The sequence below is a fragment of the Alexandromys fortis genome, unplaced genomic scaffold, assembly GCF_014885135.2.
Source record: "Alexandromys fortis isolate MF-2015 unplaced genomic scaffold, M_Fortis_MF-2015_v1.1 scaffold_197, whole genome shotgun sequence".
In the NCBI taxonomy this organism is placed as follows: Eukaryota; Metazoa; Chordata; class Mammalia; order Rodentia; family Cricetidae; genus Alexandromys; species Alexandromys fortis.
In genome coordinates, this window is record NW_026068072.1 from 1,695,834 (window position 1) to 1,719,696 (window position 23,863).

The 23,863-nt window shown below is 49.0% G+C and overlaps 1 protein-coding gene across 1 annotated transcript in view; it reads right to left on the minus strand.

The window, feature by feature from the left end:
• Positions 1–21,013: 21,013 nt before the first annotated feature.
• Positions 21,014–23,863, minus strand: part of Piwil3 (piwi like RNA-mediated gene silencing 3) — a 29,506-nt gene continuing 26,656 nt past the window's right edge. Inside the window, exons 15-17 of the mRNA XM_050121130.1 lie at positions 23,238–23,363; positions 21,288–21,435; positions 21,014–21,130 (exon numbers count right to left, since the gene is read on the minus strand). Of these exons, the coding sequence (XP_049977087.1) occupies positions 21,014–21,130; positions 21,288–21,435; positions 23,238–23,363 (391 nt within the window). The remainder of the gene's footprint in view (positions 21,131–21,287; positions 21,436–23,237; positions 23,364–23,863) is intronic.

Here is a 23,863-nt window from a genome sequence, read left to right on the forward strand (position 1 = left end):
TCCTTGAGATGTCCTGTAAGCTCGACTAGGAGCAGGCGTGGAATGGCAGCTATTCAAGGGAAGAAGCTGGGGGTCCACATGCCTGTCCAGGGCAACTACCTCTTTTTACAGGTCTTTGTACCCTAGAGCCTGGGCAGGCCAGATGGACAAAGGCTGCTCAGGACACAAGTGGGTAGGAAGGCTGTGCGCTTGTGTAGAGAAGCTACCTGTATTCCTCGGTCACCTCCTTGCCATTGATCTCGGCAATGTGCAGCCCACAGTTGGAACAAATATTTGGAATGTGGTCAGTGGGCACAGAGTGCGCTGCCCAGGCCCATGTCACAGATTTCTGAGGAAACACAAAGTGTATGCACGCCCTCAGGTTGCTGGAGTGAGAGGCCAGAGGGACCGGAGCACCCGAAGGCTGCAGATCTTCCCTCTGGGCCTTGGAGGTCTCTGATCCCCTGAGAGGGTGGAGGGGGGCTCCCTGAGGGCCCCCGAGCTAGAGAGCAGGACTGGTCCCTTCTTCCCTGATCCAGCTCCAGAGCTGTCAGCACCACTCAGGGGCAGTGCACCCCACAGAGGGGCAGCTGCTGGCTGAGGAGCTCCTGCAGGAGGCAGCAGCCTTGGGGACAGTGCCTGGGTGTCCTCCTGCCCTTACCCCGAGAACCCGCTGCAGGGGTAAGGGACATTGACACCAAGACAGTGGACACCACTCAGAGATGCTGAGGCAGCTGAGCTGTGGCCCAGGGCAGGCTGGGAAGGAAACTTCCCTGAGTGCCCGCGTATCCCTGCCTGGGTGTTTAACCTCCCAGTAATACCCCACGCTCTCCCAGAACTCTCTGTGAAGGCTGTAGTTCCTTCATCCCCCAGACAGAGGAGCACTGCCCTCGGTCTCTCCCCAGTGAGAGTGTCATTGTGCTCAGGTTGATCTGGGAGTAAGTACCGGCTGCTCTCAGCAGATGCCCCTGGTGGGAAGAAGTGAGCTTCGGATTTGCACTCCGCATCCTTCTGGAGCACAAACAGTTAATGAAATGCATCCTAAAATGCTCTTCGAAACAAACCCTTCTCTCCCCGGCCCCCTCTGCAGCTCTCTGCATGCTCACAAAGTCCCGGTGGGCACGTGGCTGTTGAGACTCACCGTGTGTTAGCTTTGCCTTGCCTGGGCCACTAAACACTTTAGGCTATCTCCAGTAAATCCTATTCCTTCTCTATCAAGTTTCCATTTCCAGGCAAGAGAACCCTCAGGTTTAAGAGTTGTACTCTATAAGGAGCTCCTCTTCCTCAGCCTCCATCCTGAGCCCTGGTGTGCCCATTGGGCTTGTGCCCACGCTGCTGTTACTTGTGAGCACCATCTCATGGACACCCATGAGACAGGTAGCTGCAGCACGTGGAGCAGGGACCCCATTAGGGCCCTCTGGGACTGGGTATGAGGCTCTGCATACTGGTCTGAAACTGGAGCTGTCACAGAGGGTGACACAGATTTCTTTAAGCTACCTACTTCACATATGTATCCCTCACCCACACGTGACCCTTTGCCAAAGGTCATCCCAGCTAGAGCTGGTCGATACTCTTCCCCTGCCTGGGTGGCTAACTGCTACCTACTGACAACTCTGCACAATGGCCTGGAGCGGGAGCTAGAGTACACACAGGCCAGAGAAGACTAGAGTGGGCTGGGGGTCAGGGGAGGGGTGAGTGGGAGGTGGCTCCAGCTATGTGGCTGGAAGGGAAGCCCTTAACCCAGCAATTCCAACCTAGCATACAACCAATATAAGTTGCATAATATAGTTGGAGTATTAAGAGCCAATACATATATACATAAAGATTGGATTAAAAAGACAAAACAGTGCAGTTTTTTTGATTATATTGCTAGAATAATACAATTAGATTTCATATGCACACCATTTCCAACATGGTGGGCAATGATCAAAGAGGCAGCATGGATAGTAATAATTATATTAATGGCCTGTGTAGGCATAAAGATTGCATTACTCTTTTTAAGGTGCCACAATGGGAAGAAACGGACCCTCTAAAAGGAATTTGGACCTACTAGCTAAAGGAGGTATTAGAAGGGTAATTTGGCATTATTATAATAAACACTGGAGTGAACTTGTGGACTTGTTTGATAGAATGGGAATAGATAGAGGGACAGATAGAGATAGATGTCATTTTTGCAAGAGTAAATATAATATGATGTTTTTAGGAACTATGAGTGTTAAACAAGATTTGATGGCATGTTTACTTAATCATATAGTTTGGCACATGAAACATGGAGTAAAAGAAAGAGTGCGTAAACACCCATTTGATCATATGCTTCATATCTTAGCTATGCTTCATATCTTAGTCAGTTGCTTTCTTAGCAAAGGAAGCTATACACATTATGAATTAATCAGAAGTATGATAAGACATGATAGATGGGGAGCATTTGCATTACTAGAAGGAGACTGGTATAGTGAAATGAGTAAATTGGATAGAATTCATACACCTAAGAGCTTAGAAAGTTATTGCATCAGAGCAATATCAAAAACATTTTTAGAAGATATGCTTTTTGAATATTGCGCTTATTTGGATTGGTATGATAGCTATAAAACATGGAAGAGTAGGAATTGCAGGGTTATTAGCTTCATGCCCATAAAATGCACACAAAATTGCCATAGAGGATGCACCCTACAGAGTATACCAGCATGCACACCTGGAGATCGGAATTTAAGATCAGTAAATGACCAGATGGCCTACATAGCATATAGAAGGCGACCGATAGCCTATGTAAATCCTCAGGCCTGCGAGCCTCACAGTGACCCGAACAGAGGCCAGCAGGCACCTGCCTGGACTTTGGGTCACTGTATTGCCTTCTCTCTCTAAAATAACCCAGAGTCTGACCCTTGAGCAATTTAAGTTTATGCCACACTGTAAGACCCTCTTCCCAATCTGGCTGTGGTCCATCTGGCCCCTGAGGCAGCTGGAGGACAACAGAAGAAAAGAACACCTGGGCACCTAAGCATGGAGATCCATTCCCTGGGCACCTAAGTGTGGTGATCCATTCTCTGGGCACCAGTGTGGTGATCCATTCCCTGGCACCAGTGTTCCTCTTTTGAATATGTTTTCTAAGCTTGTGGCTGAAGAACACTAAGGTAAAAATGCTAATATGTTCAAACAGGATATCCCAGAAAACTATTGCAGTGCCTGCAAGAGATCCTTGTCATGGATCCTGCAGTATACTTGCCCAGCTCAGGCTGACAGTGTTGGCCTCATCGCACCTGCGCAGTTCCGCAGTTCTCCCTCCCCCTCTAACCGCAGTCTATGCATTGAAGCTGACTATTCCCCATCCCATTCCTGCACTGAAACCTTAGAGGGGCTACTGTCCCATCCTTCACATACTCAGGACGGCACACTGCCTCTGGCCAACTACACCTGGTACACAGATGGCAGCTCCTTTTTACATGAGGGGACCTGTAAAGCGGTCTATTCCATAGAGTCAAGACATAGTGGGGGGGGGGGGGGCGTTGGAGGCACAGGCACTTTCCGCCCATCCCACTAACCAGAAGATGGAATTATTAGCTCTTACCCGTGCCTTCCAACTGGCACAGGGACAATCCCTAAAGGTTTACGCAGACTCCAAATATGCTTTTCATATCTTACCTGTCCTGTGCTGCTATTTGGAAAGAGTGTGGGCTTCTTACAACAAAAGGATGGTCTATAACTAACTCAGGCCAAATTACGGCCATGCTAAAAAAAACCTGCCATCTCCTCAAGACTATGGGGATTACTCACTGCTGTTCCCATCAGACCGACAGCTCCATTATCTCTGGGGAAACAACCGAGCTGACGAGATGGCTAGAGCTGCAGCCCCCCCCCCCCCGAGGCCCAGACCCACTACCACAGGGAATCCATACACTACAACCCGCATCCTCAAAGTCACCCTGGCACTCGACAAGTCTGTCCTATTTACACCAGCTCCTTTATCCTAATGGACTCTCCCATTTTGTCAAGGCTCACCTCTGCCCACTCCTGAGGACTAGAGTTCTTAAAAGCTATCACTGTCCCCTCCTGTACAAGCTGTCAAAAGTCAGATCCCAATTCCAAATATCATAGCTTCCCTTTCCCCATCCCTCAGGCCAGGGGCTCCCTTCCAGGGACTGACTGGTAGCTTGATTTTACTCACATGCCCACAGTCAGATGGGTTAAGTATCTCCTGGTTTCAGTAAATACCATGTCCAGGTGGGTAGAAGCATTCGCTACCACAAATAAAAAGGCCCAGACAGTTTCTGACATCCTCCTCAGGGAACTTCTTCCCCAGTTTGGGATTCCAACTTCTCTCCAGTCAGATAATGGTCCTGAATTCACCTCTCAGATCTCTCAAACCCCAGCTAAAGCTCTCAATATCCCTGGCAGTTTCTTATCCCCTGCCATCCTCAGTCCTCAGGGAAGGCAGATGAGCTGACCACTCCTGAACTCTTGATAGCATGTCACAGGAACTTCACCTTCACTGGGTAAAGCTCTTGCCCCTGGCTCTTCTCAGGCTCCAGATTCTCCCCAAATGGCCTCTTTCCACCTCGCCCTTTGAACTCATGTATGGGTGGCCGGTTCTAACCCCAGGCCTCTCACCTGAACCCTCACCTCTCCCTGGTTACCTGCTCACACCCCTCCTTTACACCTCCGCTCCCTCCTATAGAAATTCACTGACTACCTTGACCATGTACCAACCCTTGTCCTCCTCCATTGTAGAGCAGGTCCTCCAGACCACCACGTGTCTCACCCCTTTCCCTAAAAGGCAGGGTCCCCGCAAAGTAACTCTTGTAACTCCAACAGCTACTAAGCCTGAGGGTCTCCCTCACTGGATTCATTTATCTCTTCTCAAATGCTTTTCTCCTCATCCCGAGCTCATTGTCCTCCATACACAGTAACCACAATGGGACCTTGTTCTCTTAAACTTCTGAGGACACCAAGGTCAACTATCTTGTCCCCAATTTCAGGAGCATTAGGCTTCTCACCCCACAACTGTACTCTGCTGGATTGGGAGCTTTCCTTTCTGACCCATTTTTTCTCCCCCTAGGCTGATCCGTGTTCTGCTGTTTCCACTAACTACATCCTGCTTCATCAATCTCTCTGTGTACTCTGAATGCCTCATTCAAAACTCCTAATCAGACCAATTAGCTATCGTTGCAGGACTCACAACCATTAGCAACAGAGCCGGAAGCACAAAGATCATCAAGCATGCCTGGGTACCCTCAGAAATCAACTACCCATCTCTCCTAAAGGTCGAGGTGACACCTTGACGGTGGAAACAGATGTTTTAAGCATCGCACCAGATCTAAGGAACATGAGAGACTCCACATAGCCTGAGACAGCAGTGAAACCCCAGCTCTCGCAGGTCCCCTAAGTCAGCTGGAAGCAGTCTTGAGAAATCTGTGCCCCTTATCCCTCCTTTAATTCCCCCACTTTAAAAAATTAGAATGGGAATCCAGGCCAGGCCAGGAAGCAGCGACCAAGGGCATCCTGCTATCTTCCCCCAGTGCAGGGTTTGCTGGGCTCCTTCAGCCATGCCATAGTAGTGAGCGCCTTTGGCACAGTAGTGACTGAGTCCCAGTGAGCCAGGATGTGAGCCGCGGGGCAGGGGGGGGGGGGGGCGTTGCAGGCTCACAGCAATGCAACTGCAGCCAGTTCTCAGCCTCCTGTGTGTCCAGGCTGCTGTAATGGGTGGGTCAGATCTGGTCAAATTGACCCTGGGAGCTCATAAACTTCTCTGGACCATCCAGTCCCAACCCGGCAGCTCCCCCCAGCCCTTCATCGTAACTCTCCTCCAGGTGGAACCAGTTCAGGCAGATCTAATTAGCAGCAGTTACGACGAAAAGAAGGAAGAAAAGGAATGAAAAGAGAAAAAGAGGGAGAATTGGAGACCCCGGGCCTCCAGGCGCGGGTGAGCTGAGGGGCTGGCTAAGGCAACGCCATCCCAGGCACGGGCTTAGCACAGGAGACAAGCCGAATTGAATGCCAGCAAAGGGAACAACCGAAGCCCTGAAAGCCCACGGTTGGAGGTCCCCCCATCCCTAAAAACTGTGAAGGGTTGCTGGGAGCTCAACGGTCAATCCCTTGGGTTAAAAGAGATGGTTAAGCTGGCCGAGATGGGGACACTCATGATTAGTTGATTTGTTGTTTGGAGGAGCTGCATCCAGGCAAATGGAACCACGTGGGTTGTTGTAGAGAAGGTCCTTGAGTCCTGATTCTGTCCCAGGAAGGAGCTCAGAGTTCTGGACGGCGCCTAAAGCCAGAACTCCGGCCCCAGGTGGAAGTCCGGGGCGGGCAAATCATCCGAAATGACGTTCTTTTTTAAAAAAATGCTGCAAGATCCCCGCGGCAGTAGGCAGCAGAAATGCTGTAGGTCCAATATGGTGGTAGCGGGCCATGTGGCAGCAGGCAGTGGGCTCTGGGAGCAGCCAGTCCCAGGCAGAGATGGCTGCTGGTCTCAGAGCAGTGGTGGCGGCCATGTGGCAGCAGACAGCGGGCCCCAGGCAGAGGCGGCTGCTGGTCCCTGAGCAATGGCTAGTCCCAGGCAGGGAGACATGGCGGGCGGGCAGAAGACAGAAACATGGATAGACAGGACATGCAGGGTGAGGTTGAATGTTTATTCAGGAGGTTATGGAGGAGGAAGGGTGAAGGGGGGGACAGAGAGAGAGAGGGAGAGAGAGAAAGAGAGAGAGACAGAAAGAGACAGAGAAGGGGGGAAGCAGAGAAGTGGGGAGAGTGCCTCTCTGAGAGGAAGATGGAAAAGAGAGAGAGCTTAGGCTGGAAGCTGAAGATCAGCCTGCCTCAGTGGATGGGGGAGGGAGTGGGCGTGACTTGTCTCTTAAAGGGACCAAAACCATAACATCCCCCATGGGCTCACAGGGAGCCAAATTGTTCTTCTGTGTGGGAAGGGAGTGGGGTTGAAGTTCACTGAGACTGGGAAAAAACCAGCCAGAGGGAGGGAGGTCTGAAGCCCACGCCACACGCGCCATGTTGGGAAAGTTGCACTTTCCTCCCAAGGGGTCCGTGGGTCCAGCAGCAGTGCAGACAGGAGGGGAGGCTGGCTACCTGCTCGCCTGGCAGTCCTTTGTTCTAGGTTTCTGGGGTACCAAAGGAAAGTCTAGAAGTTGTCCACTGGGGAGTCAGGTTGCCCCGTCTCTCTCACCTATGCTTTCTGTGGGTGAACGGACGCCAAGAGTGCTCACAGAACTCCCTCGATGGTGCATAGGGCATTGCCAGAGTCGCCAGTATCTGCCCAGTACACCAGGGAGAGGCGGCTACCTGGTGAGTCTTAAGGGGCAGATGGGAGTTTTACGGAAATCTGTTGATACTGTCGATCAGTTTAGGCCAGTGTGGAAAAAATCCCAAACACTTCTTTTTGTCTTGTGATTCTAAGCGTTCATACACAGAAAACTGTACACACTCAATGTGTACATTACTGAGTTTGAACCAATGGATATCCTGCCACACTGTCAACACAGTTGGAACAATTCACCACGCCGCCTGTCACTCAGTCACTGTTCTGTTGCTGTGAAGAGACACCATGATCCAGGCAACTCTCATAAAAGGAAGCATTTGATCGGGGAGGGGGGAGCTAACTGTTTTAGAGGGTAAGTCTGTTATTGCTGGGGCAGGGCCCTGGAGCAGCAGCTGATCCACAGGCAGCAGGCAGAGAGAGACCGGAGCTGACCTTGGGTTTTTGAACTGAGTCCAGCCACTGACTCCAACAAAGACACACCTCCTAATTCTTCCCAAACAGCCACTAACCAAACACAGTCCTGTGGGGGCCATTGTCATTCAATCCACCACACCCACCAACAAACAAAACTTGCTGTTTCTCTCTCTCTCTCTCTCTCTCTCTCTCTCTCTCTCTCTCTCTCTCTCTCTCTGTAGACACTTAGCAAGCACCTCGTGCTGAGTGAGCTCCATGCCAGCTGTGGCTTCTTGATGTTTTGAGTCAGTCATTTCCTAAACTGCCTGAGCTGTTCTGAACTTACAACCCCAGGCAGGCCTTGATCTTCCTGTAGCCATAAACCACACACCATATATCAGGAGAGCTAGCTCTACTCAGTGATCCCATCCCACCCATCCCTGTCCTGAGAATGGCACTGATGGGTTGACAGATTATACACCTACATGGTTATTTCTTCAGAACTTCATGGTGTGTGTGTGTATGTGTGTGTGTGTGTGTGTGTGTGTGTGTAAGTACTTCACCCATCCATATGAACAGTTCAAAGGAACAGTTCTGTCTCGCTTCATGAAAGTAAGACACAACCCCCAAAGATTGCTCATAACCTAAATTTTAAAAACCATTTTTTAAACGTTTTCATTTCGAGTTATATGTTTGCATGTGAGTCTGTCTGGGTGTGTTATAGGACTACAACTCTGAAGAGGGTCAGAGTCTACTAGCTGCTCGGAGTATTTTCACACACGTGCATACACACAACATAATAATCTAAGTATGGGAGGCTGTGTGGGAATAAATGAGAGCCATGGGGAGAAGACAAACACTGTGCGAGGAATATCCATGAACAGAAGCAGAGTTCTGAATGGAAGGAACGGACCAGCGGGAGACTGTGGGGGAGAACGCACACAACAAGCTGTATATATAGTATGACAATACCATGATTTTGCATGCTAACCACAAAAGGTTAAAAAAAAAAGCATTTTCCTTACATTTTTATCATGTGTATGGTGGTGGCATCCCCAGCACAAATGTGGAGGTCACAAGGTGACTTGCAGTTGGTTCTCCTCTTCCACCAAGAGTGATCCCAGGATTGAACTCAGCTTTCTAGGCTCAGCTACAGATACCGCAGCTGCTGAGCCATCTTGCCGGCCCCCAGAAAGCATTTTTGAATGAACAATGAGTAAGGAAGAAAGTATAAATGAATAGTGGGGCCTACCTATGAGAACAACATGACTGAGAATCCAATTTCAGAGCCACTGCTGGGGTTTTGAACCCTGGTCATCCATCCACGTTCTATCATTAAACAAGGAGGGTGATCCTGGAAACCCCAGCATGTCTCACCATGTAAGAAACCTCAGTATCCCCATATCCCCACTTCCAGTTGTCTTCCCAGACCATGTACCCAGACACAGACAGAAACAACCCAAGGCAGGGCTGTAGCAAAAAAGCTGTCTCTATTTTACAAAGAAACTTATTGTTGGGGCTAGAGAGGTGGGCACAGTGGTTCAGAGGACTGGCTGCTCTTGAATGCCACTACAAGTACCCACAACCGCCTTGACTTCCATTTCAGAGGAACTGACACCCTCTTCTGGCCTCTATGGGTACTGCACTCTCATGGTGCAGCGCTTCACACAGGCAAAGCACTTATACACAAAAAACTTAAAAGAAATTTTATATTTGATACTTACCCACTCGTTTTACCCAAGTTTATCTTGTCTTGTCTCTTGTTTTCAGATATTTTAAATTTATTTTTTTTCTCAGAATTGAGATAACATTGTCAATAAATATAATTGTCTAATTACAAATTCAATTCCCAGAGGAACTAGTTTCTGTGGTGAAATTTCTCTACTGTTTAAAAATTAGTGGGTATAGTTGAAGTATAGATTTTGTTACATATACATAAAGGTAATTACTACAGAAAATAATCCATATCCTCATCATTCCTACCTTCCTCTCTCTTCAAACTGCCAGCATACATTATATAAAATATATAGTTTTTATAATCCCTTTGGCTCTTTATATCTTTGATGACATACTAAATAAACTTCCAAATTAAGGCTACAAAAAATATACTACTGCTTCTTTCTGAGAGGTTCCCAATTTTCAGTATTATATTTAGATCTTCAATCTTCCTGGTTTCATTTTTATTCACAGTGTAAATTCAGTGCAGGTCCCACTCGGTTGTGCATGTGAATCCACTGAGCCTGGTATTATCTGCTGGAAAGACCATTGCTTCCCCTAATGAACTCTGTCTCTCTGTCTCTCTCTCAGCAAATTGGTCGCTCTCTGATACCCCTGCTGGTCTGGGTACCCATATGCAGTATACTGCGCTGCTGCCCACCCATGCTGCTCTGTAAGCATTTGAATTATGTGGTCTCTCCTTTACACAGACTGGCCTCTGTCGCTGTAACAAAACACCTGGGAAAGATTCATTTTGGCTCTTAGTTTTGAAGGTGTCAGCCCATGGTCAGTTGGTTGCTTTGGGGCTGCCTAATAGTATGGTCATGCAATGAAAGAGGAAAGACACTAGGGTCTCACAATCATCTTTGAGGGCACACTCTTACAAACACCCCCCTTCTGGCCTCACCCAATACAGATTTCCACCATAGTCTGCCTCTCATGCTGTGGGCCAAACCTTTCACAATTGGTGATCATCAGATACAAATGACATCACCCTGCAACTCTACTTGCTTTGCGTGCATACATGTGGAGGCAACAGGCTGATGCTGGGGTCTTGCTCAGCTGCTCATCATGCATCTTTTGAGGGAGGGTCCTTCACTGCTCCTGGAGCTCCCCAGTAGACTGGATGGCAGCAAGCTCCGGGGGGTCTCCTGCCTCTGCCTCCTCAGTGTTGGGGTTTCAGGTGCGGACCACCAAGCCCCCTTTGAAGCTGGGTCCTCACACTCACACAGCAAGCTCTTCACAGACTAGGCGGCCTCTGCGGATGCTCCTTGCACTTGATTTTACACCAGATTATATTATTTTGGGTTAGCTACAATTGCGTGTGATTTTGAGGGTTGGCTTTTTTTCCCCCTTTGGCTGCCAGAAGAACGTTGAGTATTTTTTTATTGTTGCCAAGACACGGTTTATATAGGCTGAACAGCATTCCACTGTGTATTTGTGGTATGGTGTCTGTTTGGTTCAACTCTTGGTGCATAGCCCGTTGTTTTGAATCCAGAGTCTTGTGCATGCTAGGCAAATGTTCTACTAATAAACAATGTCTCATCCCCCAACACAGAGGTAGGCTTTTGATGAAGACATATTTGATCTTTAGATCAGTTGGGAAGTTCCCAGCCCATGATGACATAGTACCTTCCCGCTTGCTCAGAACCTTTTAACTTCAGCAAAAGTTGGTAGCATGTCGAACCTCCTTGACTGGGGTCATTTCTAAGTCCTTTGCTCTTTGGGATGCTCCTGGTAACAGAACTGCTTTGTCGAGTTGCCCATTGCCAACATAAGCAGCCATCCACACACATCTATGTGTCACTTAGGGATGGGGGGACATTCGGGGAAACTGAGTGCATCAGTGTGTGAATGCTGTGGAGAGCCCACACCCACCAACAAGGCCATAGCATCCATGGGGCCAACACTGTCTACACAGCAGGTTGGGACCAGAGAAACACGTGACCTCGGTGGCATGCCATTGTGCTTGCTGTTTTTGGTCATGTCTGAGCAAGTGTAGGCGTGGTCCGCAGTAAGGATCCAAGACAGCATGCATTCACTCTCTAGCCGGTGTTAGAGATAATACCACTCGCCTGGATGATGGGACATGACTGGGCCCACAAGTGTCACCCCAGAGGAGCTGGGCCCTACTACCTAGAGCAGATCTCTCTGAGGGTCCTAGGCCTCCAGGAGATGTCCCTCATGATAACTCTGCCACCTGTGCACAGCCACAGCCCCTCCATTCTCACTGCCACTGACCCTGGAGAGACTTACTCTCCAGCATGCATGATCTGTCCTCACAGAGATGACCAGGAGAGGTCTTGATGTTCATTATGGCTGAGCTAGAGACCGTTCTGTATAAGTCTACAATTTTAAAAACTCCCAAGATCCTCCATGACAATGGCAGAAGTCAGTGGCACTACTGCAATGGGCTGAGCAGGGATGGCAGACAGGTCATTGGTACCCGTGTGGAGTATCCATGCTGATGATGTCCCAGGCAGGCAGGCACTGGCCCTGGATGCTCCAGAGACCCTGCTGACAGATCATGAAGGCTACAATAGCGTTCAACTTAAAGAGATGCCACCCACTATAAGGGTTTTGTGTCTCCTCCTGAAGGATGCCGTTTCCAGGTAACACCCAATAGTATTCCCCATGGAAGGTGCCGCTGAAAGGTAGTGATGGCAGAATGCCCCAGGCAGCATGGTTGACTAATGCACACTGTGCCAGGGTAGCAGAGGAGACAGGGTAGTCATGGAGGCCTCTGAATTTCTTTTCCATTACTAAGATGAAATACTCAAGCCTAGGTAGTTTATAGAGGCAAAACATTTAGTTCCCACATCTGCTGGCCCTTTCATCCTGAACTGACATGGGGTATCACAGCGCAAGGGGGCAGGATCACATATCTGTGCCTTCAGATGTCACTCCCTTTCCTCTATAAACTACCTAGGCATCCTTCAGGATTGCCCCATCCTATCAAGTCATATCTACTCCCAATCTGACCCCAAAGCCCTGCCTCTACCCACCATTCTCAAATGGGAAACAGTCAATCTCTTTAGACCATACAGTGGGAGTTAAATGTCGAGATGGTAACCCCAGGAGGCAAACTCCTAGCACCCTGTTGCAGATAGCATCTCTTTTGGCCCTTCCCCAGCCAGCCACGTGCTATCTTAGAAACCACTGATCAGGACTGGCTGGCACTCAGTTCAGGACAGTGGCCCCCTGGATCAAGTTCCAGGGCAGCACCTGGCCCCTTCATGCCCCAGGGCAGCCAGGCCTTTGCAAGGATTCCCTCAGAGAAGGGGAACGGGAGAAGACTGGAATCCGCTCCCGACGGGAAGGATGTCCTGCCCAGGCTCACACTTGACTCTAGAGAATCCTGGACGTGAAATCGCTGCATGAGGGAGGATGAACCTGCCTGCCGCGTACTCCGGAGAGCTTTGTGGCTCCTCGGCTGGCCTGCCTTGTCGTTGGGGTCCTCACAGAACTAATTCCATGACACCTCAGGTGCCCCAGGACCATATCAGTCTCTCTGACCTTGGAGTCTGCAGGTGTCCTTTCCCTGGAGCCAAAGCCCCGTCATGGGCCACCTTTCATTGTACTTTATATGAAACTGCCCCAAGCTAATTGGAAGTAATACAAACACATGGCAGTTCAGCTAATGCCTTGGGGGAATTGGAGCTCATTAATTTTTCACAAATAAATACTTACGAATATTGTTAAGTGCTGATAACTCAAAACTACCAAATGAGGCTGTGCTGTATATAGACTGCGCACAACTAACCCTGCGCAAAGGTCACTTCAAATCCACGGGGAACGGGGGCTTGACTAGAGAGCACTTGTCCAATGTGCACAGGGTCCTGGGATTGATGTCCAGTACAGAAAAAAGAAGAATAAAGCACTGTTTTTTTATAGTTTGCTTGTGGGGTGTTCCACACACAGGCTCATGTGTTGAATACTCAGTCCCCAGCTGGCAGCATGTGCTTTGGAGGCTGTGAAACTGAGATGTGGTCCTCACTAGAAGAAGGTCTAAGATGCCAGGAATGAGGACCGCAGAAGGCTTTAGTCCCGCCCTGGCTCCAGATCAGCCACTATGTGAGAAGTTTGCCTGGAAGTGCCTGTTGCCAGGGTCCAACCCACTTAGCCAGGCCTTTCCGACCATGATGAACTCTTGAGTCAAAATAAACCCTCCCTCCACTGGCCAGACAGGGTCAAGTAGCAGTGCAGAGGCCATGTGTGAGGTGGGTACTGAACTGTGATGCCGTGCCGCTCTAGACTTGTACAGGCTGAGCACCCCAGGAGCCCGTGCAGGAGATGGGTACTGAGCACCCCTAGGAGCCCATGCAGGAGATGGGTACTGAGCACCCCTAGGAGCCCGTGCAGGAGATGGGTACTGAGCACCCTAGGAGCCCGTGCAGGAGATGGTAACACTACTCAAGAGGTTCTAGAAGCAAGGGTAGAAGCAGAAGAACAGTGGGAATCTATATAAAAACAAATCTCCATCTGAGACTTTCAAATAAGAAATAAGAAAGTAGAGATTAGGGCACCCAGAAGGGGAACTTCAGGGTGGGAAGACAGCTCAGCTGAAAAGCACTTGCTGTACAAACGCAGACACGCGAGTTCACTGCCCAACACCCACATACACAGTGCACATTCGTAGCCCTCAATAACTGGCGGGAGCTCAGGTGAGACCCCCATCTCAGAAAATAAGGTACAGAGCAACTGAGGAAAACATCTAGCACTGTCTGAACACTTCATGTATGTGCACGTGACACAAGGGCACACACACAGACACACGCACTACTCTTGTGCATGCAAGTGTGTGTGCAGATATACACATGCACACAAAGAAGTGGAAATCCACCCAAGATGACACCAGGAAAGAACTCCAAGCTGAAGCTGCTGTGTAGCTGGCAGTATGAGCCCTCCAGCCTACTTGCTGATGAGCCCCTGGAAGCCCAATCATATATCTCTTGTCCCACTGACAAGGAAGAAGACATGTCTTAATAAACGAGCACTAGGACAAAGGAGGAAGTGGTCTTTGGGCACCAGCAAGAAGATAGCAGCTGCTTGAAGCAACCCCCACACACATGCTGTAAACACAGAACTCAGACAAGGTGGTGATGCTTCTGGGATCAGGGCAGGAGAGTCTGGGATTTATGCATAGCACCTGTGACCAACGCAGGCGACCTGTCGCAATGGGCTATGACATGAGCCATGTGATATGGTTTGGCTTTGGTTTTTTCTTCATTGTTGTGACAAAATACACAACAGCTTAAGGAAAGAGGGTTCCTTTTAGCTTACAGTTTGGGGGTGTATAGTTCATTACAGGGACAAAAGTGTGGGTGAATGGTTTCATTTTGGTCATGGTCAGGAAGCAGAGAGTGATGAATGAAGGTACTGAGCTGGCTTCCCTACCCCCTTCTAAAACTCTTTGATTTGTATGTGTCTTTTCATGTGTGCACGTCTGTGTACCACACACTTGCAGTGCCCACAGGGGCCAGCAAAGGAGTTGGAAGTCCTGGGACCAGAGTTGCAGATGGCTGTGAGCTGTCCTGTGGGAGCTAGGGATCAAGCTCAGGTCCTCTGGAAGCTCAGCCAGTGCTCTTAACTGCTGAGTCGTCTCTATAGCCCCCTTTCCTCATTTTATCCATTCTGGGCCCCACTATGCTCACCCATGAGGTCCACAGGCACACCTACCCAGAAACACCCTCACGGACCCAACTCCCAGCGAGCTAATGATTGGCCCTCACAGGACACAGTGTGCATCAACCCAGGAGGGGGTCTCCAGCACAAGCAGTAACACGAGAGTTCTTCAACAGGTGTTTTCCAAATGTGTACAGGGCTAGAGGGATGCAGACCTCCAACAGAGGCGCATTCTCAAGAGAGAAACGCTACGGTGGACCATGATGACGACCAACCAGAAAGGAAATCTAAAAGATGCTGGGACTTGACTGAGGGAAAAGTCCACCCTGGGCAGCCCCTGCAGATAGATACTAGACAGAGTTTCAGGGCACTGGCTCGAATGACCCTGCCCAGGCCGCCAAAGCCAGCAGCTTCAACAGAATCTTTCCTCACCCAAGGTGGTCATCATATAGGAGGTAGAGCAGGGAACTTACAGGGGCCCTAGAATGTGCAACCAAGTCACCTCCCCCGAGTCTGCCTGCCTGACCCTTGGGACTGCCCAGCAGAGACAGCAGCAGCTTCCCACTGCACCACCCAAGCCTCAGAAGTAGACATCCTCCAGATAACTTCATGACTTCCCAGCCTGCGACCTTTGCAAGCCTTCTTCACTAAGGAGTCTAGGACACAAAGAAGTATTCTAGAGATGGCATTGGTCTACCTTCTGCCCTGTTCGGGCTCCTCGGCAGACTAGCTTCATCACAACTGATGTGGGCTAGCCTCTCCCTACTTTTAGTGCTAGCCATGTACCGCTTCCTGATTACCCCAGGGCTGTGCACACATGCAGCTTCCCCAGGAGAGAGCATCTCAGCTCCGAATAGTAATTAATACAGTAACTCTGTGACCCCACATGACCAGCTCTGTGACCTACATGATCAAGAGCTGCCTCAACTAGTTCAGCACCCTTGTGATGGTTGCCTAGGATGGCTTACAAGGTGCCACTGACATCCATCAGCACCTCCACCCAAAACAGGGCCTGTTGAGTAACCAGAACAGCTGCGTAGTGACTGGGCAGGGGGGCAGGTACAACGCCTGGTCCAGTGCCCTCAGGTGCCAGTGGGCGATGGCTCAGAACCTCTACCACTGCCTTTACAGTAGTCCAGGCTGGTTCCTGCACCTGACCTGTGCGACGAGGTCTCTCAGTGTGGAGCTCCATCCAGGTCACTGGCCAGCCGAGGGGTCCCAAGTCCTTCTGTAAGGGTTCCGCAGCCTCCCGATTCTGAGCAGCATTGGTTACCACAGTCATCTCCTTCAAATTCAGCTGCTTGGAAGTGACACCTTCTGTACCAGGTTGGTAGAGATGTAGCTTCCTGTCTCCCATGGTCCTCAACCTCATAATCCAATCCTTGGCCCACTGGGATCCCAGCATAGAACAGTGGGGCCAGAAGCCAAACTAGTGCAGAGCCCCAATGCCCTGCTGGTCTCCTCAGCCACCAATGTCAGCAGGACTCAGCCTTCTTCCTGCCCTCACAGCTCCCCTGACGTGCGTGTGTGTGTGCGCTTGCGCGTGCGTGCGTGTGCGTCTGAAGCAAAGTCTCCAAAATCAAAGCTCTAGTCATGATGGCCATGGTAGTAGTTGTACATTCAAAAACCCAGAATAATTATGTCCACAGACTAACACTACCCTAAAGATACCTGTAGCCGTGTTCCAATCCTTGAAACTTGCCAGAATGTCATATTACATGGGCAAGAAGATCAGGGGTCATAGCGAAATTATCTTTATAATGAACTGCTCTGGATTACTTAAGTAGTGTTAATGTTACCTAGAGTCACAGAAAGTGGAGTAGAGGCTGGAGAGGTGGGTCAGCTCTTAAGAGCATGTGCTGCTTTTGCAGAGGACCTGGCTTCGGTGGCTTTACAGCCATCTGTAAGTCTGGCTCTAGGGGATCTGATGCCCTTTTCTGGCCTCCATGGGTATCAAGCATGCCTGCGCTGCACAGACATACATGCAGGCAAACCACCATATATATCAGAAAAACCGTTAAGAGTGAAGTGGGGAGCCAGAGAAGAGGTAGCGGGGTAGCCATGGAATGTGAGATTGGCCTGTTTGTAGGCCACCCCTGGCTTTGGAGAGGAAAGGGGCTGAGGCAAAGGCTGTCGCGGGCGGCCGCACAACACTATAGCGCAAGGATGAGCACATTCAGCACATTCTGTTTCTAGAGTCTCCAGGAAGCAGCATCGCCTTTCTGACGCCTCGGTGATGCAGTATGGGGCCTGTGTCTACAGATGCCATAGGCACCAGTTTTATCATACGAAGGTAAGCAGCCTGTGGTATTATATCAATAGTAGGAAACTGATAGATATCCTAGCAACAGACTATGAAAGTAGCATCATCACAATCATCTCAATAGATGCAGAAAAAGCATTTGATGAAATTCAACATGTACTCATGATAAACAACCAAAACACCTCTCCATAGTAGCCCGTGGGGGAACATGGAGACTTGGGATCCCAGCTGCTTAGGAAGCGGAGGCCTTCCCCGGCTACAGAGAGTTCAGCCAAGGTCCACCAGAGTAACTTAGTGAGACCCTGCCTCCAAACTGTGAAAGGGCTGGGGTTGTAGCTCAGTGGTAGACTGTTTGCATAGCAAGGTCCTTGAAAAGAGCCTAGATTTGGTCTCCAGTACTGGAAAATTAGGCATGGATGCCCTCTTGTAGAGTGGGTCTCAGATCCGACCAGGGAGCATGGCTACCCCCAAAATGGTGGTGCCACCATTTCATAGTGGGCCCATCTGCGCCCCCTGTACCGGGTGGCCTGCATAGCAGTGCCTGGCTCTTAGGAGCAAGCCGGCAGGGAGGAAGCAGTGGGGTCAGTTCCAGCTGGATTTCTTTATAGCTTGAATTCTGATGAGTGCCTAGAGAAATGGCAAGAGTTGAAAATTTTGGGGGACCTCTAGTGGGCTTCCTTGACCGATACCTTACCTGGCATTAGGCTTCTGTTAGTGACTCGTTGCCTCCAGGGCTGCCATTGTCTAGTGTTGAAGGGTGATCTACCTTCAAAATCGTTTTTTTTAAATTGGGTTAATGGCCAGTAAGTGCGCTGGCTAGTTGTATGTCAACTGGACACAAGTTAAGAGTATCTGAGGGAAGGAAAGCTCAGTTGAGAAAATGAGAGCAGGCGAGCCTGCTGGAATGGATCCAGGTACCGCGGGGTGCTCCCTTGTGGGGTGCTCCCTTTTTGGGTTGGAAAGAATGTAAGTGCTGGAAGACAGAGAGAGGCCCTGTGAAATGTCTTCTAAACACAACACGACTGTGCCAATCAGCAGCTCACAGCATGCTGGGAGCCTTTAGAACAGAGAGAGGTTGGGGGGCCAGAAATAGCTGTGTAGGTTGGTCCCCTAATGTCCTTGGGTGTCTGTGTCACCATATCTCCTGCAGGCCACACCCCCTTCTGTTTCAGCCATTTAAAAATTAATGCCGGACGTTTAAAGCAACCAATTAAAACTGTATGTAAACATACATGGGGAACAAAGAAGCTGAAATGTACGGAAGCCTTAACCCCAGAGCATTTGGGGCGCTAGCCTTTGGAAGTGAACCTTCTAGAAGCCTAGGTGCCAGCACAATAAACTATCACCTGGAAGCTAAAGCCTCAGTGTCCCGTCCTCTGCCCGAATGTCCCTGATAACAGCAGCTGTGTTCATCTGTTACCCCCAGCTGCTGTGGGCGGGGCAGGGGCTCAGGGCCCCACTGTGCAGAACTCATCTTTAGGTAATATACTCTAGGAGAGAAGAGGGGCACAGCACCTGGTCCTGTAACCACTGGGGAGTGTGTCAGGCTTTGATGGTTAAACCCAGGGCCACACAGATGGCCCTAGACAAATTCTAGAGTACACTAGACAAAACTAGAGATTTGTAAGGAAGCGAGGATGACAAGGCAGAAGATGATTAAGAGGGGCCAAGTAACCAGAATATATTATGTATATATAAAATAAATTTTCATATATATGAAGAAATTGCATATATATACACATATATATGCATATATGAAAATCACCAGAGGAAAAATTATTAAAGAACTCAAAAGAACTTTGTCAACCCAATGAAGGTACTTCAAAAGAAACTATAGTTAATACTATATTTTTTTTATTTGCACCGTATTTAATGAAAAACTTGTTTACTTCAGCATTGAGCAGGGGTGAATCAACACGTGAGGCAAGAGCAGCCGAGTTAAATGTGAGCCATATCTTCACAGGTGTTCACTGGTCAAAGGAAAATTCTAGCCAGTCCAGAGGACTCTGATGGGATCAGAGCGACTGAGACCATGAGTCTCACGTGACATTTGACACCAGCTCTAGAAGTCCTTCTACTTGGGGTTTTGGGCTTTTTAGACAGGGGCTCACTGGAACTCACTCTGTAGACCAGGCTAGCCTGAAACTCAGCCCCACCTCTGCTTCCCAAGTGCTGGGATTAAAGGCAGGCGACCACCATGCCCAGCTTTACAATTCCTTCTTAAAATGCCAGTTCTAGCCAGTTTTTGACACCCTCTGTTTCAGTGGGAGCAGCTACGTCTTCTGCCTGTGGTCTGTTTCTGAATGCTTGCTTCTGGCTCTTCCCTTCCAGCTTCCCTTTCTCTGGCTCTCTTTTTTTCTTTGTCAGTACATCTACCCACCACTGCTCCAAAGCACTGCTTCTGAGGTGACAGTCCTGTGTTAGGGGATGGAGAGGCAGCCCAGAAGAGCACCGTGGGACAGGAAGACTGCGGCTCAATGGCCAGCACCCACTTGACAACCTGGGCACAGTCTCAAACCGAGCTAGAGGGGACAGGAGGGTAACTGAGGCTTGGTGGCCACAAGCCTAAGGAAAGACAGGAGCTTCACCTTCAGCAAGAGACATTGGGTAATGGAGGAAGGGACTCAGTGCTGTCTTTTGACCTCCACATGTGTGGTACACACACATACACCAAAGATAAACAGAAATCCAAAGTCAGTCCTCTCCCATCATCACCTCCTGCGACCCTTTTGAACTTTAACACTCAGAATGGCCCACACCAACTCACACAGTTTTAGCCCATTTTCCTCTGCCCTGTCTGCTGTCCGTCTTCTGGTTGGTTTGGGTTAGGTACGATGTAATTTTGACAAATATTAGAAGGGCTTGCTGTCAAGGATGGCATTGCCTGCGGAAGACACTTGGGCTGCTGACGGATATTAACTTGACAGCTCTGTCCTACCTTAAGCTTTGGTATTGAACCAAAATCAGTCTTCAGAAAAGAAAGTTTGTCCCAAGTCTGTTTTAGCCCCTTTCTTATGTGAATACAATGTCATAAGTGCGTGTGCATGGAAGGCTTCCGGCACCAGTGATCCACAGCTGTCTGTGGTGTTGATTCCAGATGCAGAGCAATCTCGTGTGCCACTTGGGACAGAAGCCCCTCTCTTGCAATAGATTTTCACAAACAATTAGCTTTATTTCTTACAAGACAGGTTTCACATTGAAAGCCTATATCCCTCAACACAAACAGTTCCAATCCACCCTTTTCTGGTGTATTCAAAGTTGATCCCTGCTCCTAACCCTTAAAAACCCCCCAAAAAACAAACAAAAACCTCTGCAATAAAACAAAAGTTGATGCATAGAAAAATTTGAAGCCACTTAAACCAGTTCAACTGGGAAGGCTTGGACTCAAGGAGACTACCGTCGCACCATGGCCTCACACAGACAACAGGTCTCTGGTGGCCCCGGAGCAGGGACCAACTCAACAAAAAGGCTAAGAGCATTCTCGACTTTCCATATAAGAAAAGTGGGGAAATGCTTACATGCCCCAAGCTGCTGGCTTTTAAATCAGTCAGAATTTTTTTATGACCCTCCTCCCCCGCATATGCCCTTCCATCCCCATCAAAGTGCTAGTTAGAGAATCTCCCATTCCTAGCTCACGGTGCTGTTTCTATTCAGGTCTTAAAGAAATAAACTGTTGGGGGCAGGGCAGGGGGAAAACACCCAGCTTGGAAAAGAAAAAAATGTAAGAAAAAAAAATGTGTCAGCTGCGGGTTTTGATGTCACTGCTTCCTGTGCAGCTAAAGGTAATAAAGACAGCCTGACAGCGATGATGCTGGCGTCTGGTGGATGCTCTTCCCCACGAAGTAAGCCAGCTTGTGTGCGTAGTGGCATGGAGCAGGGACTCGGATGATACCCTTCGGGAGGAAGGAAACAAAAGACTTCGGCTAAACCTTTCATCAGCTCAAACATTGCAGGGGCTTTCTCCAAGTTGACATTTTCATAGATTGTTCAAAATTGCCGTTTTTAAAAACAAAATGAAAACTAATTTTGAAACACATGCACAGGGCTTACCGGCAGATTGTAGTACATGTGGCAGAGTCTGTAGGTCAAGCATTGAACCTGGTTCGGAGTCAGGCCCTTCGTGTCATAGATGACATTATAATGAGTGGGGGTGACGGTGCCACTGTTGGAAGTCTGACTCACAATATAGAAGTCATACCTGAGAGAGCAGAGGGCACGGACGGACATCAGCTTACTTTAGAAGTAAAGGAAAAGTTTGAATCAGAAGCTAAAGCGTTCAGCTTCTAAACTATGGGAGTCCACTTATGCCTTTAAGCTTAGAAATCCGTGTATCTGGTGAAACACAATTTGATGAAGAAAATTCATGAAGAGGAATGGGCAAGCTGTTGACACAGTAATGCCCATGGGGTTACAGCTGATAAGAAAATGTCTTAGGGTTAGGACTGAGTGCAGGTCCACAGCACACACATTGGAAGAACACAAAACAAAAGCTGGGCATGCGTCAGAGGACACGTCTGAACCCCAGCACTGAGGAGATGGAGACAGGAGGATCCCTGGGGCTTTCTGGCCAGCCAAGTGCACTGAGAGACCCTGTGGCCAACAGTCGAGTGGGAGAGTGATGAGGAAGACACAATCTAACCGTTCAGGAAGAGAGGATATCGATGGAGAAAAGTTCCCCACCAAATTAGTGTGCGGGCAAGCCAGTAAGCAGCACTCCGTGATCTCGGCATCCGCTCCTGCCCCCAGAGAGACACATACAGATACAGACACAACACACACACCACCTGCTGATGCCTCAAAGCCAGCACATTTCAAATGGTCATGTGTCTTTTGAAACACATCTCACCTATAATTTGATGTGGATGTGGAGACCAAGATTCTCACCGTTCCCTAAGATTATTCAGAATGTGCTCAAACTCCAAATGGCAGACACAGAGCTGCTACAGAAAGTAATGCTTTCCTACCACACGGATCCCGGGACCAAACTCATCAGGCTTGGTGACTAAGTGACTTTACCCATGGAGCCATCTCATCTGACTGGCCCTCCATATCACATTTATCCATGATTTCAAACTGTCCATACATGCACAACTGTTGCTTCTAGATTAATAATTAAAATGGCTCGAGGGTCACATAAAAACTAACCACTATTTGGTAATAGACACAAAAATTGGATTAAGAAACTCAAGTGACCCCAAGACCAAACATGATTTCTCAAAGAATCCCCCGGTAAAGACTGCTTAAGCTGGAGTCATCAGGAGGGCACCTCAACCGAGAAAATGCCTCCATAAGATTAGGCTGTGGGCAAGCCTATAGGGCTATTTCTTTTTTTTTTAAATATTTATTTATTTATTTATTTATTTATTTATTTATTTATTTATTTATTATGTATACAATATTCTGTCTTGTGTATGTCTGCAGGCCAGAAGAGGGCACCAGACCTCATTACAGATGGTTGTGAGCCACCATGTGGTTGCAGGGAATTGAACTCAGGACCTTTGGAAGAGCAGGCAATGCTCTTAACCACTGAGCCATCTCTCCAGCCCCTATAGGGCTATTTCTTAATTGGTGATTGATGGGGAGGGCCCAGCCCATTGTGGTAGGTGCCACCCCTGGGCTGGTGGTCCTGGGTTCTATAAGAAAATAACTTGAGCGAGCCATGAAGAGGAAGCAGTAAGCAGTTTCCCCTCCATGGCCTCTGCATCAGCTGCTGCCCTCAGGTTCCTGCCCTTCCTGTCCTGACTTCCTTTGGTGATGGAACAGCAATGTGGAAATGTAAACCAGATAAACCCTTTCCTCCCCAGCTTGCTTTTTGGTCCTGGTGTTTTGTCAAAGCAATAGTAACACTGCTTGTTCAGATACATCAGAAATCAGCGGGGGGGGGGGGGGGAGGGGAGCAAGGGGCAGGGAGTGGAGGAGCAGGGGGCAAAGTAAGGGCAGCTACTAAGTGAAGAATTGTGAAGAATTGAGTCTGCTGAAGTCAGTGGAGAGCTGGCTTACCACTCTTTCCTGGTCACTACTTGGTCAACAACAGTCCCTGAAGGCGGATTCGTAACTTTATCTCCATTTTCAACAAAAAACCTGGTGTTGATCCGTTTCTTCACCACGATGAATGTTAGCTTGATGCTTTAAAAAAGAGGACAAGGGTCATTCTGTGGGGAACGTCATAGATGAGGCCAAATCAGAGGGAGCTCAAGGCTGTGGGATCCCCTCCCCCACACAGTGGGGCTCCCACTCAGGCAGCAGCATCCACTCACAGTCCCCCACAGAGGGGAAAGGTTCCTTCCACACAACCTCAGGGGCATTTTGCAGCTGTCCTGGGCAACAGACCTCTCGGATGAGGACAGAGAACACAGCAGAGCAGGCTGTCTAGATCAGAGGAGGGAAATGCCTATGCATGGACAGCCATAATCTCTAAAAGGAGTGAGTGTTCCCACACCAATCCTGGAATGGAAACCGGCATGGTGGTGCAGGCCCGGGCTCCTACCCACTAGGGGGACCAAGGCAGGAGGATCAAAAGTTTGGGTATGAGGCTCTTGTGCCCAGTACTGCAAGAGGAAAAGGAAAAACAAGAGAAAGACCAAGGTGAAGTAGAGGGGAAAAGGGAGGAAGGAAGGAAGGAAGGA